The following is a 20849-nucleotide window of genomic DNA, read 5'->3' as shown; positions in this document are numbered from 1 at the left end:
ATTTCTAGACCATGCCTCACCCCATCAGTCCGGCGGAAACTGGTGACTGGATCTGCACTCCCGGATCTTCTCCTACGGGATACATACAGTAAATCATACTCAGCAAAGATTCTCATACCTACTGATTACATACATGCTTCTGCACCGTATGGAGCCAGCCTGTGGGTGAGAGCAGACCTGAGATCAAACGAGGGAAATTTGGCGTGGGCAAATTCTCCGAGCTGGGCGACGGGCCCTCCGATTGATTATGAGCATGGCAGCATCATTCCCATGTATGCAGACGTTATGTCTTGGTGACGAACATCAATGGGCAGTACCTATGCCAGCCGATAGCCATGCAGTAGGAAGTAGCATGGCGCAGTCCTGAGTCCTGACCGTATGTACTGTGTGCTGAATGTGCCTTCCACCCCACCATTCCCCACCGAAAAGAAGCGATGGCCCTTGCATGTACACACACAAAGACAGCCCGGCCGAATCCAGCCCATCCCACATCAAAGCCTCACTCGTGATTGGCCCGCTACGGTCTGGGTGCCCCTCCACACCCACACCTCGCGCCTGCGCTGCGGCTTCAAGCACGGTTTGCTCATCCGAGCTGGAACGCCATCGACGGCCAGCACCGGGGGCTTGACGGTTGGACATGGCGCTTTCTTTCTTTCTTTTTGCTCCCGTTGGCTGAACAAATCTGACAGAGTGTGAAAGGGGGTGGACAAAGAGACGAAGAGGAGGCCAAGCACAGACAAAACCGTCCATATTCGCTCAGTGTACGTGTACAAGACGTGATAGGTAGATGTACGCAGGGGCTACCACCGTTGGCAGCATTTTGATACGAGGGAGGCTGCAAAGTTACAAGTAGGACGGTACGTATGTACGTACACAACGTATAATCAATTGATAGTAGCAGTCGGAGGACCAGGTTACCTACCTACCTTGCCTCTTGCCTAGAATCAATGCAACGACCCTAGTCCAGGACCCCGTCGTTTCTGCGTGTTCCTTATCTCTGTTGTGCCACCTATCTGGGTCCCCAAAGTGAGGTGGAAGGCAGTTACTTGCAATAGCCCCGACAACGGCCGATTGATTCCATTTAAAAACCTCAGAGTCCCCCCCCACAATCAATCGTCCTGCTCTCCTCTCTTCAAACAACTTTCTCTCGCCGCCAAATCTGCATTTTTGTTTCATCGCAAGAACTCCATTCATTCTCTCCGACTCTCTCATCAGATCCCAATTCTCAGCCGATTCCCTTGTCCCAAACAAAACCGCAAACATGGTAAGTCTACGTCGCAGACCTGCCATCAACCCCACCTCGGGCCAGTGGCCAGCCAATGGCCTGTTGCCATAACGAGATGATTTGCTAATGACTTGCTCCCACAGGCCGAGAACCAGCATATCTCGTACACCGAGAACGTGAGCACGCGATCTCCCTTTTCACCTGCCATCGACGCAAAGCAGCCGCTTCTTGGGCCATTCATGCCACCGGCCCATCACGCCTGCTTTGCCGTCCTTTCGGCACCAGCAATGTCGCCAGCATGATCAATAACTAACGTGTGTGCCTCCACAGCTCATGAAGTACATGAAGCTCGACCAGAAGGGAAACGCCATGGCGGAGTACATCTGGATCGACTCGACCGGCGGTGTCCGCTCCAAGAGCAGAGTACGTAATTTCTTTACCTTCCTTATCTCTGCGCCAATTTGCCTTGGTTTCTGTTACTTGATACCCTCGTGTCATCCCCAAAATGCTTGGCTCAGGACTACCTGGGTCCGCTTCCACCAGCACATGTTCGAGCCTCTCTCGCTATCTACCCCACGCGAAAGTAGCCCATTGTTGTGTGTGTGTGGCAAGCCGTGTTTTGGCTTTTCGTCATGGTATATCCCTGCCTCCCTAGGGATTTCCGTACGGACAACCCCCGAGCATATCCACAGCACCAAGTCTTTCCGACCTCGTATCCTTGGCATCGGCTCTTCGCAATGCCACTGCCCGATACCTGGCCTGTTCAGTCAGCAGGCGCTTGGTGATGTCGTCAGTCGGCAGGATGTTCCCTACATCTGTTTTTGTCCCGCTTGCGTGCATTACTCGCTCCACGCTGCACATAGCGTGTGACAGGGTCGCTGGATCTGCATCGCGACATCTTCATGCCTTGCGATATCTGATTGTTCCGGGTGTTTTTCTCTCCAAGCAATGTCTAAGGCTTAGCTGACATCATGCGCTATAGACAATGACCTCTGTTCCTGAGGGCGGCTTCAAGCCCGAGGATCTCCCCACCTGGAACTTTGACGGCTCTTCCACCGACCAGGCTCCTGGTGACAACTCCGATGTCTACCTGAAGCCCTGTGCCGTCTTCCCCGACCCTTTCCGAGGTGTTCCTAACATCCTTGTCCTCGCCGAGTGCTGGAACGCCGACGGCACCCCCAACAAGTACAACCACCGTCATGAGTGCGAGAAGCTGATGTCAACACATGCTTCTCACAAGCCCTGGTTCGGTCTTGAGCAGGAGTACACTCTTTTCGACATGGAGGACCGGCCCTACGGTTGGCCCAAGGCCGGCTTCCCTGCTCCCCAGGGTCCTTACTACTGCGGTGTTGGCGCTGGCAAGGTTGTTTGCCGTGATATCGTCGAGGCCCACTACAAGGCCTGCTTGTACACTGGTGTCAAGATCTCCGGCACCAACGCCGAGGTTATGCCTGCCCAGTGGGAGTTCCAGGTTGGCCCGTGCGAGGGTATTGAGATGGGTGACCATCTCTGGATGGCTCGCTTCCTTCTCCACCGTGTGGCCGAGGAATTCGGCGCCAAGGTTTCCTTCCAGCCCAAGCCCATCCCTGGTGACTGGAACGGTGCCGGTCTGCACTCCAACTTCTCCACCGAGGAGATGCGTGTTGAGGGTGGCATGAAGCACATCGAGTCTGCCATCAAGAAGTTGGAGGGACGCCACAAGGAGCACATTGCCGTCTACGGTGAGGGCAACGAGATGCGCCTGACTGGCCGCCATGAGACCGGTTCCATCGATACCTTCAGCTATGGCGTCGCTAACCGCGGTGCGTCGATTCGTATTCCCCGGGAAACCGCCTCCAAAGGCTACGGTTACTTCGAGGACCGCCGACCCGCCTCCAACGCAGACCCGTACCAAATCAGTGGTATCACTATGGAGACGCTCTTCGGCGCTGCCAAGGAGTAAGATGTTGATACCCTTTGATTTCTCGGTGTTTACGTGTTTGCTTTGAGTAATGGGAAATGGTACATAGATCGGCTTCGCATGGGCAAGCCAAATGAGAATTGACACGAACTGATGACAAATAGTCCCTCCCTTCTTTCCAACCTTGAATAGTGGCACTGTCAAACGTGAAAGTCTCGTTGTATCCCCTTCTTGGCGACAACGCTGCCCTCGGCATAATATGAAGAAGTATCTACCGCAAGTAATCAACTGGCTTAATTATTTAGTAATCGTATCATTGAATGGAAATAAGTATTATGCTACTAGTCGGATAAACATTATACCACGGCATTGGTTATTCCCTAATCCATACGGGACGACACGATATGGTTGGGGCAACGTTGTCGCCATCAAGAGGACAATGTAACAGCTCTGTCTCCTGTACAGTAGTGCATTTTCGACCGCTTGCCGAGCCTTTGGATATTCCTCATCTCCTAGCAGTCAGTACTCATTATTCCTGTCTCCAAGGGTTATAAGATGTTGCATTCGTACCTAGGTATTTAATAAATAGTGAAGTCCCGAAGAGCAAGCCCAGTATGTCTTCGCATAATCAAGTGGACGCATGCATCCTTAAGCTGGGAAGGGGTTAGAGATAGTTCTTTATAGCCCATATATACATAAATATAACTTCCTTACACTCGAGGAAAACCATTCAACCCCTTAGGGACTGGCCTAGTGTAGTCAAATAGAGCACTGGCCAGACGCCGTGACATTGAATAGTTTCCTTACCCCCGACACCTTTGATACATATTCTTGAAGTATTTTCACTTAAAATTAAGAACGTGGAATCTGTTAAACACATTTTTTTTTTTTTTTTTTACAAAACTGAAATTCGTTCTCGAAATCAGGTTGCTCGGCTTGATGAAGGGCACGAGCCGGTTGCCGCCGGTCACTTGCTGTCCAGATTTCATTGCCAAGTTATGTTTATTCGTCTAGCTATTATGCAAACAGAAGCGCAAATCGCGTGGGAGCTTCCCCAAGAATCTAGCCTCTCTCGATGCAACTAATATGATGATGTGCCGCTAGGTTCGGACGTCTCGATCAAATAAACGCCTTCCGTCCCCCTTCATGGCTCGGTCCATCTTCTTTGGGGACATGCCGCGCCCAATCCTTCATTTCTTTCCTTCAATGGCCGCGTGTGGCAGGTTTCGCAGCCTGCTTCGTCTTCTCCTTCTCCTTCTCCTGCTCTTGCTCTTGGGTCTCTTTCTTGCTGGCCTTTGGCGCCCATTTCTTCACTCGAGCCTCGAATTTCTTCTGGAGCGCCGCCCACTTGTTCTGGTAAGCCCGTCTCAGTGTGGCAGGTCTCTGTACTGGGCCTTCTACGTAGGCATCCGCGATACGTTTGACATCCTGGGGGGGCGGGCAGGCTCTGCATCACTTGGCGATCTTTAACAGCATCCTTCAGCTTTGTGTCGTATAAAGTTTGCAGTTGTCTGATGCCGTCTTCCGTGAGGACTGCATGAATCGGTTCCCAGGTCGCCTCCACCTTCCCGAAGAGGGGATCCCCGTATGAGAATGTAACCCGGCACTCGATATCAGGATCGACCGATCTGATATCCAGGATCGAAAAAATGCTTCATCAACAACCCCTCGGAATCGTATTTTCCAGTCGGCCTTTCGATCCGGCCACGGAAAACGTTGAGGTTGGTCGTGTTGCAACGGTGGCGGGTGCGGGAGGAGACGGCGCCAATGTCGCTGTCCAGACGATTTAGATGAAGCCGGTCTTCGCCAGGAAAGTGGATGCCGGCTGCCGCGATGCTTTCCATCAGCTGTTCGTCCGTGACCTTCAGCTTGTGCTCGTTCTGGCTTAAGAGCGTCTTCCTCGAAGCCAGAGCCTTCTCAATGTTGGTGATCTTAGCTCCCAAAGCTCGACGGACCTGCTCGGCGAGGCTGCCGCGTGTTGCACTGACATCCCAATCTGGACCAATAGTTATATCATCGTGCTCCCCATTGGTCCATCGAACACCGGGTAAATATGCTATCCAGAAGTGACGATCATACACAATCTGGAGGCTTGGTAGGTCCATAAGAGAATGAGCATCGGTAGTGTATGGCGACTCGCTCAGCCACTGCAAGACAGCATTCAGCTCGTATCTTACAATCTCGACCAACTCAGTATTGTAGTAGCGCCAATGGTGTTTATAGTTTGGCACCAGCCGTAAGGTAAGTTGCCGTAGGTCGTTGCACTGGAGTAACAGTGGCATAACACGACCGTAGCGACCATCTCTTGCCAACCATGTTTTCCTGTCAGAATAGTTGGGACCTTTATCTTCGATGGTAATCCGGCGAATGCTGCCTCTTCTTGCTGGTGTGATGGCAGCTAGAAAGGTGTGCAATACCTCCACGCCCCCGAATTGGAAGCTATTGGTGCGGTAGAAGACAGGTTTGGCCTCTAGGTCATGATATACCACCCTACAGCTTCGGGCTAGCTCGGTAACAGTCAGATTCTCCATCGGTCTCTGGCTAGGAACGTTGTATAGGCCATTCCGAGTCTGCATGGATTTACCGCCCCAAAAGAACTTGTTGGAGCCTGTTGCCATTTGCCAGGGCTGAATAGGGCGGTCAACATGGGTAGCGAGCTCATAGATCATGATGCGGATCTGCATACGCAGTCACAGTCAGTATTTGGTTCGAAGCCGAGTGGCCACAGCGTGACGGCTTACCTCGAGGGGGAGCTTGAGGAGGGGCGACGACCCAGCATTGCGCTGTGTGACAGCCTGGTTGGGGTGAGGCGCATCGAGGGCGGCGATGGTAGGCATGGTGAGAGATGCCACAGAAAGCGTCTAGTTCCTGATTTCTGATGATTATATGCAAATAATCGGCGATGAGAGGGCAGACGACCACCAGGCGATGAGAAATCGCCGAGAAGATGTTGGGATGTTGGTGAAGAGGAAGGTGGTGGAAAAATGACCGAGGTGAAGTGGAAAGGGCGAGAAATAGATAGACCAGGTAGTGGCCAAGGCCATTGAATGCAAGGACGCAGAGACTGATTTTTGTTTTTGTATTATAAAGACAATATGAGCGAAGTGTGAATTGCGTGAAGGAATGGATGTTTTATAGGTGGCGATGGAAGGCAGGCAGGCAGGCAGGCAACCTCTCATCCCCCTCCCAACTGCAACATCACTGAGCAACCGATCGTGGCCATGATAACTTCCCATGCGCTGTGGCCTCTGCTCTTTAGGCATTCCATGAGCCAGGGGATATGGATGATTCATGTCCTTTGGGGAGTAGTGGATTTGTTCAATGACGCTGGATTGTCTTGGGGTGTTTGAATTTTACTTACTGTTTCCCTTTGCACATTGCCTTGAACCACCATCGAGGATGATAACCACATGATTATTTCCTAGATTTTACTTATTTATAGTCTACGCTATTATCCCCATAGCGTGGTTAGAAATCATTTTCTACTCAACGTTATTCGCAAGTAAAATAGTTATCAGCAGAAAGGAAAACAGACACAAATTTAAACAATCATCTTTTTATAAGGAAGGAAGTTGAGAATCAGTCTTTATAGCGACCTATCATGTTTCAGAAAGCACCCGAATGATCTAGAAATGCCCAGGCATACATACCCTCAGGGGCCTGGTACTGGACTGCTTGCTTACACACTCGCCCGGTGCCTTTTATCGCAGGATACAGCCACCCATGACGTTGCGCTCATGACTAGACATGCGGCGTTTCCTGGGACATGCCACCGCTCTGAGAGACGGTTGACGAAGCCCTGCGAGTGCAGTTGGCTCCCTGGAAGTTGAAACAACCAAGGTAGCCATCATGGTTGTGTATGTTCTCGTCTGTAGCACGACAGGTGTCAGCATTCGCGGGCAAGTAATCTTTGGCACGCAAGAGCTGCTGGCTTACTCAAGTCCTTCACAGAGTTGACGCTGCTCTTGCCGTCGCTCGACAGGCAAGTGCACTGGATGCTGGCGTAGCCTGTGGACTTGCAGGAGCTGCATCCGTTGCTGAACGCCTTGCCCGAGGCAGCCCAGCTGAGAGCGCCGTCCTTGTTCTCGAGGCACCTGCCGCCGCTCCTGTCAGTAGGCCTTCTACGAGTACTGCGCTGGTTGATGTGATATCACTCACTGGTTGAGATCGAGTTGGCTGCAGGTGGGCATCCCGTTGTCATCGTTGCACTTGGCAGTCAGCACGTTTCCAGCGTCCGAGAGATACCAGTAGGGGCAGTTGGAGGTGAAGTTGCCACTGCTGGAGTCGGCCACCACCGACATGATGCCGAGGCACAGAGCGAGAAGGATCTGGAAAGCCTGCATCTTGATGCGATGGGCAAGGTTGCTGTTCAGTGTGATGGTGAGCACAGGGGATAGGATAGAAAGAGTTGCTCGGGTTGTCGTTCCTGGGATGTGTGCGCGAGTGACTGGAGGAGGAGGTTGCTTCTGAAGTAGAATAAGTAGTCGGTGACCCGAGGTAGGATGGATTGAATACAAAGAATAACATCAATAGATAAGAACAGTGTGAGTAAATGTGAATACTACCCGTGGACCCTTACAAGAGCCCCCGCACCCCCAAATCAGATAATCGCCGAATTGACTTTTGCTTTGCCAGTCTCGCACCATTCTGATGCAGAGCCAGCCAGCCTATGAGATGTAAACCCCGGGATGCCCGCCTGCCCGCCTTCAGTAACCAGGGACCACCGGCCACCCAATGCCCCCCCATTCTGGGGCTATCGTCCCATGCTTTCAATATTTGAGCCTTTGCCGGTCCATACATCTGACTCAAAGTGGCTTAGAGCGGATGATCTCGCCCGTAAAAATGCCACACCAAAAAAGCTCTGTCACGATCAAGGAGACCGACCGACTTTCCAACCCCGTAAGGTGCAGCGAGAGGCCTGACCTTGTCAGATTTCGTATGACGCGATTCGTATCTAGCATCATCTTGGACCTCGATCGAAAGCAAAAGCAAACTTATTACTCTTTTCCATTCTTCCCTCTTTCTGCAGCTGTAGCTTGCGCCAGTGTGTGTGCAAGCAAGCCCCTGAAATCAACCGACCCCTGACGACGGACGTTGCAAGCGGGCATTAGTCATCTGCAAGTCTCCCACCACCGTCAAGTCAAGCCACCCCGTTTCAAGCCACACCCAGTCGATCGGAAATCGAGACGCCCCCCTGCATGGAAGCTTGAGCCAGCGACGGCACCAAGCCCAAGCCAGTTCCATGTCGTCACTGTCAAGCCGCCAAATCAGATCCCATCCTCGCCTCCAACCAAAAGTTCAGACAGACACAGACAGACAGCCTTTCTCCCTTGCAATTGGTTTCCGCCAATTCCCATGACTGTTTTACCAGCAACGCACCCGGGATGAGGCATGCCACTCCGGTACATCGCAGCCCTCCCAACACCGGCACTATGCCCGGCGCCGCTCATCGTCTTCGGGGCCCGTCCCACTCCCACTCCCACTCCCAATCGGCTCTTGACGCCGTCATCGTCGTCGTCGCGAGCGCGTCCCAAGCCCCGGCAGCAGGTGCAGCGCCCTTTCCACTCCACGGCATGTCTCCGCGATGAGGAGATTGACCGGGCCACCAACCATTACGAAGCTCTGAAACTGCCGACCAACGCCACTCCCGCCGACATCAAGCGGTATGTGCCTCAGATTCCGCTCTATTTTCTTCCTCACCACTGCCTCGCGAAACCCTGCGTCAATCCTCCCCTCCGTCCTGTGCGCGACCAACCTGTCGGACTGACTGCCTTTTACCCAAAACCCCTTAGTTTGACCGACCAATTGACTAACACACACCCTCTCCCCCTGAAGCTCCTTCTACAGCCTCTCCAAATCCAACCACCCCGACCACAACCACAGCGACCCCGCCGCCTCGAAGCGCTTCATGCGCATCAGCGAGGCCTACACGACGCTCTCGTCGCCCGAGAAGCGCACCCGCTACGACCGCGACGTGCTGAACCTGCACCACCCCGCGCGCCGCGCCGGTTCGTACAGCAGCACCGCCACCACCACGAACCCCGCCGGCGGCCGCCCGGCCTCGGGGTTGAGCAAGCGCCGGAGCGCCTTCCGGGGCCCGCCGCCCAGCTTTTACCGCAGCGGGGGTTGGGGCGCACACAGCGCCAAGCGGTCCGCGGCGCACGAGAGTTCTACGGGGAGCCGGAGCCGGAGCCGGAGCCGGCGCCGGCGCGTCATCCTCTTCATCACAGCAAGGCGACCACCACAATGATGGAGCGTGGGCGACTGGCGGCGGCCCAGGAGCAACGGCCGGGGGGATGGGGCCAGGCCAGGACCCCTTCAAGGGTTCCCAGGATGACGTTCCCCACTTCGACCGCGAGGGCCATGAGCGGACCGGCCGCCGGACCGAGGAAGCGAGGACGTCAAGGCGACGCATGCGCACCGATGGGCTCGATGCCATCGAGGCCGAGCGAGGAGCTATGGGCATGTTCTTCATCATCGGCGGCATTTTGCTTACCAGCTTTCTGGTGCCCCTGGGCATTTACCGCGTCTTCTGGGGTCCCAAGACCAAAGACCAGAAGAGAAAGGCCAAGACCTGAGGCGCGGCCGGCTTTTTACCTTTATAGACAGCAGCAGCTTTCACTAGAAGCTAGAATTCCGCATATCTCTGCTAAATGGTCAAGACCAACATTTATCCAACATGTAATGCAACCGTTCTAGAATAGCATCCAAGGGAAAATGCACATGATTCATATTTCTTATTCACGTGGATGCAAAGTCGTTATCAAAAATGTATCCGAATCCTCTATTTTACACACGAGACACCCCAGCACTAGGAGATCTATCTGTCGTCTGCTCTGATTGGTACGGAGTACAATACGGAAGAGGAAATTGGTGGCAACTAGCCCTGGTATCTCGTAACCTAAGTCAATTTACACCCCAAAACGCTCCCCCAAAAGTACATTCAATTACGTGTTTACGTAAACTTAACCCTCGAAGGTGAAGCTGACGCCAACCTTGTGGGTGGCCTGGTCAAGCTTCTGAGTATCGAAAGAGCCACCGAGACCCAGGTTGACACCAGGACGGAGGAGGGTGTTGTAAGAGATGGCAGCGACACCACGGTCGTTGATCTTGGCCTGGTTGGGGTCAGTAGTTGTCTCATGGCGAGGGACTTGTAAGAAAAGAAGCTCACCTTGGCGAAGGAGAGGGGATCCAGGCGGTACTTGCTGGCAACCTCAAGGCCGACGTTGTTTCCGGACTTGGAGTTCCAGGTAGCCTTGGCACCGGCCTCGACCTGGCCGTTGACCTTGTGGTAGTAGCTGGCAGCGAAGACGCTCAGGTTGTCAGTAGCGGTGATGGCAGCGCTGTAAGAGGGGGCAGCGTAGCCGACAGCGGCGCTGTAGCCAGTCAGGGCAGCCTTCTGGACGTCGTAGCCGGCGGAGGCACCAGCGAGGAAACCATCGTGGCCAACAACGGCATCAATGTTGGCGGTGGGGCCCTTCAGCAGGTCGAAGAAGGCGCGGCCGTGGAAAGCGCTCTGCTTGAAGTGCAGGTTGAGCTTGGCGCTGCGAGAAGAGGTGGTGGGCAGGAAGCCATGAACGAGCTCGGCCTTGACGCCCTTGGCGAGCACATCAGCGGCCTCGACCTTGGACTCGAGGGCGTTGGCAGTGTTCCAGGTCTGGGTCAGAGTAAGGCCTGGACGGCGGATCATAGTCAGCAATTGTGTTGGGTAGGTGTCACTGAGGAGGACGGCGAAACTGATGGGCCAGGCACGAGGTCCTGGGACCGCAATGTTTGAGACCGAGGCGGACAGTGTAGTTCCTGGCTGCTGCCGAGGTCTCTTGCGGCGCCCATTGAGTTGTTGCTTGTCTTGAGTGACATCGAGGTCTGTTGACTCAGCAGGGGATGAAGAAGAGGTGGTGGAATTACCGCGAGCCTTGTCCGCCCATTTGGCCTCCATCTGTCACGACACATTGGTATTAGCTTTGATTCTTGTGATAGCTGGTGCCCCCCGTTGCGTTGGGCAGGATCGCAAAGACTCCTCGGCAGAGCCATTGAGCCCAACACCTTGGCGGATGGGATTGCTGCAGTAGGCTGTCACTTACGTTGCCACTGGTAGCCTTCTCATGGCTGCTCTTGCCGGTCACCTTGAAAGCGACATTGTTGGGCGTGTTGCTCTTGATCTCGACGGTACCGGCCGACACTGGTCACACATGTTAGAGGCTCCGAATCGAGAGGAGGGAAGATCAAGAGGCGTCAATACGGTGGTAGAAATCCTTGTTCAGGAGCTATAGAAACATAATGTTAGCCTTGTCCAAGCCAATTGGGCAAATGGGGAGCCGTCGAATTGGGCGACCTGGTTGACCGACTCCAAATTTTTGGGGCGGTCGAACTGTGCTGTGGCTGGATAACAATAATAGCTCACCAGAGCCGGGCAGAGCTGCAGATGCAGATGCCGGGGCCTAACTTACATCGTTGGCCGACTTGGCGATGTCAGAGAAAGCCGGGACAGACATGATTGCGGTTGGGCGGGAAGTCCGGGGGTGGAATTGGAGTATGTGAATGGGGTATCAAGAAGACGGATGAGAGGTTCGGGTGGGAAAGTGGTGAGAATGGCAATGGGGACGACCAGGTCTGGTTTATTGAAATTTGTTTTCTTCCCCCAGCCGAGCAGCGACGGGACATTCAGGAACCATGCACGAATAGCAGGCGGTCTTTGGAGCATGAGCTAGCTGGCTCGCACGCCTGGCAGGGACTGACAGCCACTACTGGTAGGGGACTAGGTTGGGAAGTGTTTTAGCTGGGCCTAGCTCAGGCCGGCGCTAGGTCGGACCGGGTCAGTGGTCATTTATTCAACACCTACCTACCTACATACCTACTAATAAAGTACTTTGGTTACCTAACCAATCAATTCAATGCAGTAGGTTAGGTACATACTTTACCTACCCTCTCCTCTGCACGGCATGGCGATCATCTGTAACGACGGGAACTTCCAATGGCAACCTGTGCACGCAAGGATCCTACACTAAGTAAGTAAGTACCTGCCATTATGCGCGCACGCTTGATTATGTATATGCCTAGAAGTAGTCATTTAATTGAAGCCCATGGGCCATTCCCTGTATATGAGCCTGGGGCATTGCATATATGTAGGCAAAGCTGGCAAGTACGAGGTATCTAATGTAATTGCCTCCCTGATGTGGACGTCGAAAGAAAACCATCAAGCAATAGCAACATGATGCAAGGCAAGGCAAGATACAACGCCTTCATGTGTGTAGTTTTGTGGTATGCGGCTGAAAGCAATCGATTCGGTCCATCCCTATAGTAAATATACAAGCTACAGAACTCCTAGCGGTTGACAAACCACTGCCTAACTGTGCTAAACGCAGCCCATGAAACAACATGCACCTAAGTCATCCGTCTCTTATGCTTCGGCATCGTCCACAGTAGTTCCCTTTCTTCTTCTTCGACCGCTTGCGCTTTTTGGACCCGCCTTCCACGACGTTGTCAGTTGGCTGAGACGCCTCCTTGGCCCCCTCTCCATCTTGGGGACCATCGCCGAGCGAGAAAGCTGGCCCGTCGTGCTCAGCCTCAGCGCCAAAGGTTTCGCGACGCCATTGTCGAAGGCGGGCTTTCTTGCCGAGCCTCTTCTTATCCTTGGCCTTCTTATCATCAGGTCGGAAGTGGGCGAGCTTCTTCAAGCCAACAAACTCATTAAGAGCAGCATCATCAGCCATCAAAATATCTCGCGCCGTCAAACCATATGTTTCGGCCCAGGTTTGTCGATAAGAGAATTTGGGCATATCTGCTTGTGACTTCGAAGGACCAGCCAGGACCTCATGGTCCACATCCATCTTAGAGTCAACAAGAGCCTCGAGCTTGGCACGCTCTTGTCGCGCCTCCTTCTGGCTAGCCAGCTTCTCCTTCTTGCGATCTTTCGTGGTCTTCCGGCGTTTAGAAGCTGGACCATCCTCATTGTCGTCTCCCTCGTCGGCCATGGCATCCTGGTCGACTGCCTCGCCTTCGTCCTCATCCAGGTCGATTTTCGGGAGTTCCTCTTCTTCAAAGTCGGGAACCAGATCTTTGATGTCGATGTCATCATCCCACTTTGGTTTCTTGATCTTCTTCTTAGAGTCACCCTCTTCCCCGTCGGCACCCTCTCCTTCGGCGTAGTACTGATCACCGAAGGTTCTTTGCATCTCTTCCTCCCATTTGTCATTATCCCAGGCATCGTCCAAGAACTTGACCCAGTCTTCCTCCCGCAACGTCTTTCCGGAAAGGCCGGCAGCCTTCTTGATCTGTTTGAGCCTCTTCTCAGCCTCCTCAACCTTGAGCTTTCGTAATCTTGCCTTTTCCTCCCGGCGTTCGCGCTTCTCTGCTTCCTTCTTCTCCCGCTCCAAATCTCGTTGACGTTGTCTGGCCGTCTTCTCTTCTCGGCGGACCGACTTGGCGGCAGCGACATCTCGGGCATACGAGCGCAAGACCTCGTTACTCTTGTTGGGGTCCTCGAATCGTAGGTTGTAAGCAACTTCCCACTCGTCGGCCTTGCCCTCGTCTTCCTCATCATCCGAGTCGAAAGCCTGCAAGTTGTTGCCCGGTTGCATCCAAGCGCGCGCGGCCATGAAATTAGACAGGTAGAGCTCGGGATTCTTATCGGCCTCCTCGACATCGATAGTCATTGGCTTCACCTTTGCAGCCCTGGAGTGGTGAATGCCGTTCTGGTTTACTTCGGCCTTGACCCTCTCTGCTTCGCCTGGCTTGGCCTTGAGGAAGTCGGCGTCTTCCTCATCGTCTTCATCGGATCCGTGAAGCTGTGCCTGGATCTCATCCCGGATAGACTTCTTAAGATCGGCCTGCTCCTGGACATAGGTTTTGGGCGCTGCTTCCTCCTCCTCCTCATCCGCACCAACGTCTCCCGCCAGGATTCGTTGCCGGTGGTAGTCTTTCAAAGTAACAGGCTTCTCCTTGGTGCTGGCAACGGCCGCGGCCTCCTCGGGGGTCTCTTCGATTGGTTTGTAGAATGTGGACTTTCCGTCGTATATCCTGGGATCCTTGTTGCGAATGGCCTGGAGAGTGGCAGAAATCTGAGCATCGAGATCTTCAGTGGCGAGAAAGCCGTCCTCGTCCTCGTCCTCGCTCGACGAAGAGTCGGATTCGTCGTCTTGGCCGTCATTTATTGCCCCTCCATTCGTCTGCTTGGCCTTGAACTTCTCTTCCACTGCGAGTTTGGTTAGTCATGGATCAAGCTTTGTAGCATGGGGGCCTCGTACATCTCTGTCGCTCTTCGCGCTTCTTGTTATGCTCGAATCGTGCAGCATATTCTTTGTTGACCTGAAGCTTAGCTCCTCCGTCGGATTCATCGTCGCTCTCGTCAAACAACTGCTTTCGGGAAGGATGAGGCGTCGCCATGTTGCCGAGCCGTCCAGTCGAAAGCCGGATGCAGTAGCGATTGCAGTTAGTCGAATGGGTGCTGGACTGCGATCCGACAACTTTGCAGGCCAAGATTTGCGCTTTCACAAGCTTCACAGATTACTAGGCGCGTTGACTGGCTACATGTACCTACTGGGAACTTTTTTTTTCTGCCGTACTCTGTAGATTGATTTCGAAGCGGGGCCCTTTTCCCCAAGAGAAATTTTGGCGGTGAAAGACGGCCGTTCATTTGTCCCGCCGATCAAGCCCATAAGCCAGCCCATGGACTTTTAGATAAGCCAATTAGGTACCCAAAAAGGTGAGCGGGCGAAAACTGCGCATGCATAATTGGAAGGTACCTGCCTGGACCCCCTCCCCTGTACAAGCTGACGCACACCTAGGCAGCGCATAAGCCCCTAGAGTCGGGATGCGAAGAGGTACCTCGACGGCACAGGGTCAGGTCACTTTGGCAGGGAACATTAGGCCGGTTCGGAAAGGTTAGCAGCGCATTCACCAGTCAGCAGTCGGACGCCGGGCGCAAGGACGTCGTCATGTTACATGAAGCCAATTCCCAAACTCACCTGCCTTATCCACTCCAACTGCCTGCCTGAAAGCCTCCATGCAACCGCCGCCAGCGCTCCCCGTGCCCCGTCTTCTCACCATCCATCTGGCCCCGGCACACACCTTGTCAACACCATCCATACTACATCTAACCCTGTGGTTGCCCACGCTATTGTTATTACGGCTGTTGCATGCAAACACTTACACTGCGATCCCTCACCGACCACGCAACATCAACCGCCAACCAAAAACCACCCGACCCGAATTGACACCGAGACAGTAAAACATGGCTGATTCGGCCGGCGCCCCGAGACCCAGCAGCAGTGTCAAGCTAGTGCTGCTGGGAGAGGCTGCCGTTGGAAAGGTTCGCCATTCATCTCGATATTACATCTACCAACGCCGACCGGGCGTTGTTTCTATTCGTAATTCGCTAACCCAACTCGCAACAGTCCTCGCTCGTCCTGCGTTTCGTCAACAATGACTTCCAAGAGAACAAGGAGCCCACAATCGGAGGTGAGATATACCTACCCTCCTTCCCCGTCATGCATCAGAGCAACCCCTCTATCTACACCCTACCACGCCGATATATCTCGCAATGATGCGCAACCCTGAACCATCTCGGATCCGAGGAAATGCAAAAAACGCTGACCGATACTTTCCGTGATGCAGCTGCCTTCTTAACACAAAAGTGCAATCTCCCGACCCGGACCATCAAGTTCGAGATCTGGGACACAGCAGGCCAGGAGCGCTTCGCCAGCCTGGCCCCCATGTACTACCGTAATGCGCAGGCGGCGCTCGTCGTCTACGACCTGACGAAGCCGACATCCCTTATCAAGGCGAAACACTGGGTCGCCGAGCTGCAGCGCCAAGCCTCTCCCGGCATCGTCATCGCCCTCGTGGGCAACAAGCTGGATCTGACCAACGCGTCGGCGGCGGCCGGCGGCAACAGCGAAGACGAGGATGAGGAAAGCAGCGGCGCTGCGGGCGGGGATGGCGGCGACGAGTCGGGCGATGCACGCAAGATCAGCACCGAGGAGGCCAAGACGTACGCTGAGGAGGAGAGTCTGCTGTTCTTCGAGACCAGTGCCAAGACCGGCCACAACGTCTCGGAGGTGTTCACTGCTATTGCCAACGCCATTCCCGAGACCAGCCTGAAGAGCACGAGAGGACCCGGCGCATCCAACGCGGTGAGCCGGGGCGGAGACGAACAACGAGTGAACCTGACCGGACCCCGGGGAGATGCTGCCAAGGACAGCTGTGCCTGTTAGTCGTGGATGTATGGAATTTCTGTGGTTTATGGCAAGTTCTGTGCGGTATTCTAGCGGTTACTGCTTGCAGCTTTCGCCAGGTCTGCAAGGATATAAAGAGTGTCTGACATTTGCATTGGGCTGTTTGTCTTCGGACGTTCTTTTTTTTTATGCCAACGGAGTGACGGGGGATTATGGTTCATTGGGATCGTCTCTGTGTAAAGATCATTACAAGCAGTACATCATGTCCTATAGCTAGCAAATTTATGATGGGTTTCTCAACATTACTCGGGCGACCTCGCAGTAGTAATATGCCACTTTGATTTGGGGTCATGAGATTATATTAAGGGGTAGCGTTATGAACTCCTTTCACTCCTCCCTCGCATCACGCACATTTGAGTTGTGCATAGTCAATGACTGACATTGAATATTTGACATGAAGTGGGAGCTTTTTCGTTCTGACGCTGAGTTATATGCAATGCAAATAAAGCAACTGGTCATCCTCTTGCCCTCTCGCTTCAAGAAGTTCCTTTCCACCCCCTCCCCTTCCCACCTGAAATGAGGCCAGAAAATCTGCGCTATGAGACAATATTGGTATGTATGCACATTTGGCAGGGCTCCAGTCCAATATGTACAAATCAAACACAAGCCCAAAACCCCAAGAGCTGTTTGTGTCTGTTATCTTCGTCTTAGCTAATCCCAGCGGTCGCCTTCCCTCTCTGCCTCGAGCCTTCGCATCCGCTCTTCCTCATCATCGTATACAGCCTCACTGCGGCGACTCTTGCGACGACGGTCGCTTCCCCGGTCATCGCCCGCGTCTCGGGTACGCTTTAGGCTCGCGAGCCCGGCCAGGCCAGCCATGCGTTGAGCCTCCTTGAGCAGACGCTCTCGATTCCTCGCCTCGCGCTCCAACGTATGGGGGTCCTTTCCGGAGCTGCTGCTGGATGCTGCCGCCCCTTTCGAACCGCTAGCCGAGGCTTTGGAAGGTCTACGAGAGGAAGACTCGCTCTCGCGTACATGCGATCTCGATGACTTGCTGCCAGAGGAGCCCTTGGACTCGACCGCGCCGGACTTGGAACTGACGCCCTTGATCGACATGCCGCTGCGGGGACCACTCGGTGGGTTGAAGTCCTTGTCTGTACCCTCCACGGGCGTCGGAGGCTCGGCGGATGTTTTGCGGCTCCGATGACGGTATTCTCGGTCCCGGTCTCGTTCCCGGTCCCGATCACGGTGCCTTTCTTTGCGATCCTTGTCGCCGCGTTCCCGGTCCCGGTCCCGGTCTCTGTCCCACGATCGATCCCGATCGTGATCATGACGAGATCGGTGACTGGATTTCTTATGGCGATCGTGTCGGTCATAGTCGCTATCCCTTTCCCTGTCTCTATCACGGTCCCTGTGGCTGCGGTGACTCGAGCGTTTATGATCACGTTCACGCTCACGCTCAGGCGAGACAGATCGCGACCGATCCGGCTTCTCATCCTTTGATCGACTCTTGTGGTCATCATCGTCACGTGTAGGCCGTCTACTCTTGTGTTTACGGCGTCGGTGATCCCTTTCACGTTCATCCCCAGTGGCGGATTCAGAGCGGTGACGGCGGTGTCTACGAGATTCCTTACGATCTCGACTCCGACTACGACTTCGGGAACGTGTTCGGTCTCCTTCATAGTCTCTGCTCTTGTCTTCATTGTGATCGTGGCCTCTACCATCGCGTTCAGGATGACGGCGGTCTGAGTCCTTTTCATGGCGAGAGCTACTTCGCGATGGGGGGACATCTTCCAGTGGGCTTTGCACAACTGAGCCATTGGGTCCTGATATTGGGCTCTGTTGGTCAGTCATAAACCCTCGCGCCCGAAGATGAAGCGCGCTGGTATTAGGCAGCCCTTGCCGCATCGCTTTTGGCCCTGTAGGTGCATTCAGTGGTACATCCGGAGCCGCTGTAGGCGGTAGTGAGCCGGTTCCTTGACTGCGCGCCCTGGGATACGGGTCCGTGGAAGAGGGGTCGCCATTCTGCATGTTGTCGTTGGTGCCTGCTTCCGTCGTTGCGACGCCTCCATTTTGCACGTCACCTTGGGAATCAACTCCAGTTAGCTCCACGGCGTGTCCTAGTTGTTCTGAATCGGGACGGACTGTCCTACCAAATTCATCGGTGTTGGATGCATTCTGTGTCTCCACTGCCGAGTTGTTGCCGGTCGTGTTGAGGCCCATGCCACCACCGTTCTCTTGGGAGATCTGCTGAGCCCACATCTCCTGGCCATAGTGTCGCGGGTTGAATCCCTGGTGGTAACCACGGCCAAAGCCTCGATTATAAAAGCCTCTGCCCCGGCCCCGGCCTCGAAACCCGTAGCCGCCGCGGCCAAAGTCATTGTACTGGTTGTGGCCAAAATTACCTGAATTGTAGCCGTTACGAAAGCCAGAGTTAAAGTTGCCAAAGTCACCATTTCCCATGCCAGCAGCATTTGGATTGAAATTATCTTGGCCGACATTCCACGATCGCTGTCCGTTCCAGTCATTGTTGCCACCATTGAAGCCATTCATGCCCATGTTCATGTTCATGCCGTTCATGCCGTTCATGCCTTGCGTTCCAAAGCCTCCGTTCATAAACATGTTCTGCATTGCCATCGGATCCATTCCCATACCCATTCCTGATGAGTTCTTAGTGTGTTGGCTTGGCAACAAGGAGTTGGGGCGCTTACCCATCATGGGGAACGAGCCAAAGGCTGCTGGGTTCATGCCGTTCTGCATGGCCATCATCATTTGCATTTGGTTCATATCACCGAAATTGTTCATTCCCTCGGGAGACTCGTTTGCGTCATCTTGACCGGCTTCCATATCCGCATCTCCAGGCTCGGCATCTTCATGGCTAGCTTCGACAGCCTCCTCCGTCTCCTCTGTTGGCTGTCCCTCGAAATCGGTTTGATCATGTGGTCCATCTTCAGGCGCTAGGCCATCGTCGTTGTCTTTGTCGGTAACGTCCTCCTTTACAGCAACTTCCTAAACACAAAGTTAGTCGCTTGTCGAACAACAGTATTAGAACAGGCTCAGGCTTACTTGATCGTGATTCAAGGAGCTCTCTTGTTCCGGAAGAGTAGATACACCTACAACATCTTGGCCAGGTGTGTGTCTAGATGTGTCGTTTTGATGAACTACAGACTGCTCCCTGATAGGGATAGCAGTTGCCGTATCGGCAGGAGGCGCCTCCGGGAATGGTTCTGCATTACCCGAGGCCGGTGCAGGGTCGGAAGGTGTCGCGGGAGTGGGCGTGTTCGTTTTAGGGCGAGAGGCTTCGCGTTTCTTCTCTTCGGTCTTGACAAACACCCGAATAGTAGTCCGGAGAGACTTATAGATGGTGCAATCGGTACCAGAGACAGGAGAGTGTTCGCAGACGGGGCACGAAGATGGTAGTGTGGATTGGCCTGGTTCATATCAGTTACGCTGTTTCATATGATGGGTGATGATTGAAGGCACGTACATGATTCGCAAATGGCAGTCTCGCAGCAGGGAAGGCGAAAGGCATTCACAGCAAGTTTGCTGCAGATGGCGCATCGAAGCTTGGTGGGCAACTCGTCTTGGGTGAGTGAGCTGTTCAAATTCAAAGATTAGCATCGTGGGCTTGACGCGAAGCGCAGAATGGAGCAGCAACAGCTTACTTGGCCAGCTCAATCTGGACTGGTGTCAGAGATGCCATGGTGAGCTGCTCGTCGATGCCGTGCAGATAGACGATCTTTTGCAGGTCTGAGAGAAAGAGTTTTGGGGGCGAGGAGCCGAAGCGAGACTCGAGATGCCTCTTGCCTTGTGTCCTCAGATCATGTCATCGCCTCAATGCGTGTCAATGTGTGCGTTACGAGGGATGTGGAACAGTCGAGAAGGGAGGTGTGAATGGTGTCCAGTCAATTCGCAAGACCTGAAGCGTCAACGTTGGGAGTTTGGCGATGCTGAGCGTGACTAATGATAGCACCAGAGTCGAGCTTTGAAGAACGATATTATGCGCTGCGCAAAACTTCAAAAGCGCGCCGCTCGAAAAGTATGGGTCTTGGCCAACGCCTTTTCTTACAGCGGTGCACTGTGCTGCTGGCTGCTGGCGGTCCCCTAGAAAGGATAGAAAGAAGCAACAAGGGCGGTAGTAGCCCGGAGCCTGCCACCTAGCACCCTCGCACCTAGCAAGCAAACACAGTGGGCCTAGCTGTAGGTAGCACCTAGCATTCAATGTTGGACTTCGATGGATCCACGGACGGTCATTGTTCCTTACTTAGTGAAGGCATCCCCAGCATTCAAATTGATGTTCTTGTTGGATCGCAATTCGTGACTAGGCCATATCTATTTATATCGCTTGACTGGGGAACACAAGATGCGAGCTCGAGACTGGAGCATGTGTCCGGGCATGCTGTCTGTTCGATAATGGAGAGTTCAAATACATAAGGTACCGGGCGTTTGATGCAATTGATCTACCGAATGAGGAGCTTAGGCGCCAATGCCACTTGGCATTGCTATTCGCCTCAACCACCCCAGCCTCCGTCGTCAACAACAGCTACAT

At 53.8% G+C, this 20849-nt stretch overlaps 8 protein-coding genes across 8 annotated transcripts; 3 read left to right on the top strand and 5 right to left on the bottom strand.

Annotated features, from left to right (window-relative positions):
• Positions 1-1261: 1261 nt before the first annotated feature.
• Positions 1262-3167, top strand: PG986_007511 (uncharacterized protein; the record flags this gene model as incomplete). Its single annotated transcript, XM_066843733.1, has 4 exons — positions 1262-1264; positions 1369-1401; positions 1556-1648; positions 2208-3167. The coding sequence occupies 4 exons, from the start codon at positions 1262-1264 to the stop codon at positions 3165-3167; spliced, it is 1089 nt and encodes a 362-aa protein (XP_066699845.1).
• A 1571-nt stretch (positions 3168-4738) lies between these two features.
• On the bottom strand, positions 4739-5962 carry PG986_007510 (uncharacterized protein; the record flags this gene model as incomplete). Its single annotated transcript, XM_066843732.1, has 2 exons — positions 4739-5803; positions 5867-5962. 2 exons carry the CDS (start codon positions 5960-5962, stop codon positions 4739-4741), a joined length of 1161 nt encoding a protein of 386 aa, XP_066699844.1.
• A 904-nt stretch (positions 5963-6866) lies between these two features.
• On the bottom strand, positions 6867-7468 carry PG986_007509 (uncharacterized protein; the record flags this gene model as incomplete). The annotated part of the gene is made up of 3 exons (XM_066843731.1): positions 6867-6994; positions 7062-7219; positions 7284-7468. The coding sequence occupies 3 exons, from the start codon at positions 7466-7468 to the stop codon at positions 6867-6869; spliced, it is 471 nt and encodes a 156-aa protein (XP_066699843.1).
• A 1048-nt stretch (positions 7469-8516) lies between these two features.
• PG986_007508 (Chaperone protein DnaJ) lies at positions 8517-9703 on the top strand (the record flags this gene model as incomplete). Its single annotated transcript, XM_066843730.1, is given in 3 exon segments — positions 8517-8788; positions 8961-9336; positions 9356-9703. The coding sequence occupies 3 exon segments, from the start codon at positions 8517-8519 to the stop codon at positions 9701-9703; spliced, it is 996 nt and encodes a 331-aa protein (XP_066699842.1).
• A 387-nt stretch (positions 9704-10090) lies between these two features.
• PG986_007507 (mitochondrial outer membrane protein porin) lies at positions 10091-11620 on the bottom strand (the record flags this gene model as incomplete). The annotated part of the gene is made up of 6 exons (XM_066843729.1): positions 10091-10240; positions 10297-10799; positions 11034-11064; positions 11210-11307; positions 11368-11392; positions 11576-11620. 6 exons carry the CDS (start codon positions 11618-11620, stop codon positions 10091-10093), a joined length of 852 nt encoding a protein of 283 aa, XP_066699841.1.
• An 894-nt stretch (positions 11621-12514) lies between these two features.
• Positions 12515-14510, bottom strand: PG986_007506 (uncharacterized protein; the record flags this gene model as incomplete). The annotated part of the gene is made up of 2 exons (XM_066843728.1): positions 12515-14319; positions 14372-14510. 2 exons carry the CDS (start codon positions 14508-14510, stop codon positions 12515-12517), a joined length of 1944 nt encoding a protein of 647 aa, XP_066699840.1.
• An 847-nt stretch (positions 14511-15357) lies between these two features.
• On the top strand, positions 15358-16339 carry PG986_007505 (ras family-domain-containing protein; the record flags this gene model as incomplete). The annotated part of the gene is made up of 3 exons (XM_066843727.1): positions 15358-15435; positions 15521-15584; positions 15741-16339. 3 exons carry the CDS (start codon positions 15358-15360, stop codon positions 16337-16339), a joined length of 741 nt encoding a protein of 246 aa, XP_066699839.1.
• A 672-nt stretch (positions 16340-17011) lies between these two features.
• On the bottom strand, positions 17012-20003 carry PG986_007504 (uncharacterized protein; the record flags this gene model as incomplete). Its single annotated transcript, XM_066843726.1, has 5 exons — positions 17012-18960; positions 19012-19309; positions 19367-19731; positions 19788-19897; positions 19966-20003. 5 exons carry the CDS (start codon positions 20001-20003, stop codon positions 17012-17014), a joined length of 2760 nt encoding a protein of 919 aa, XP_066699838.1.
• Between the last annotated feature and the right edge of the window lie 846 nt (positions 20004-20849).

Source organism: Apiospora aurea, assembly GCF_038362705.1.
Source record: "Apiospora aurea strain CBS 24483 chromosome Unknown utg000005l_segment0_segment0, whole genome shotgun sequence".
Classification (NCBI taxonomy): Eukaryota; Fungi; Ascomycota; class Sordariomycetes; order Amphisphaeriales; family Apiosporaceae; genus Apiospora; species Apiospora aurea.
Note: the sequence above shows the minus strand (reverse complement) of the source record. Positions and strands in the feature narration are given on the sequence as shown.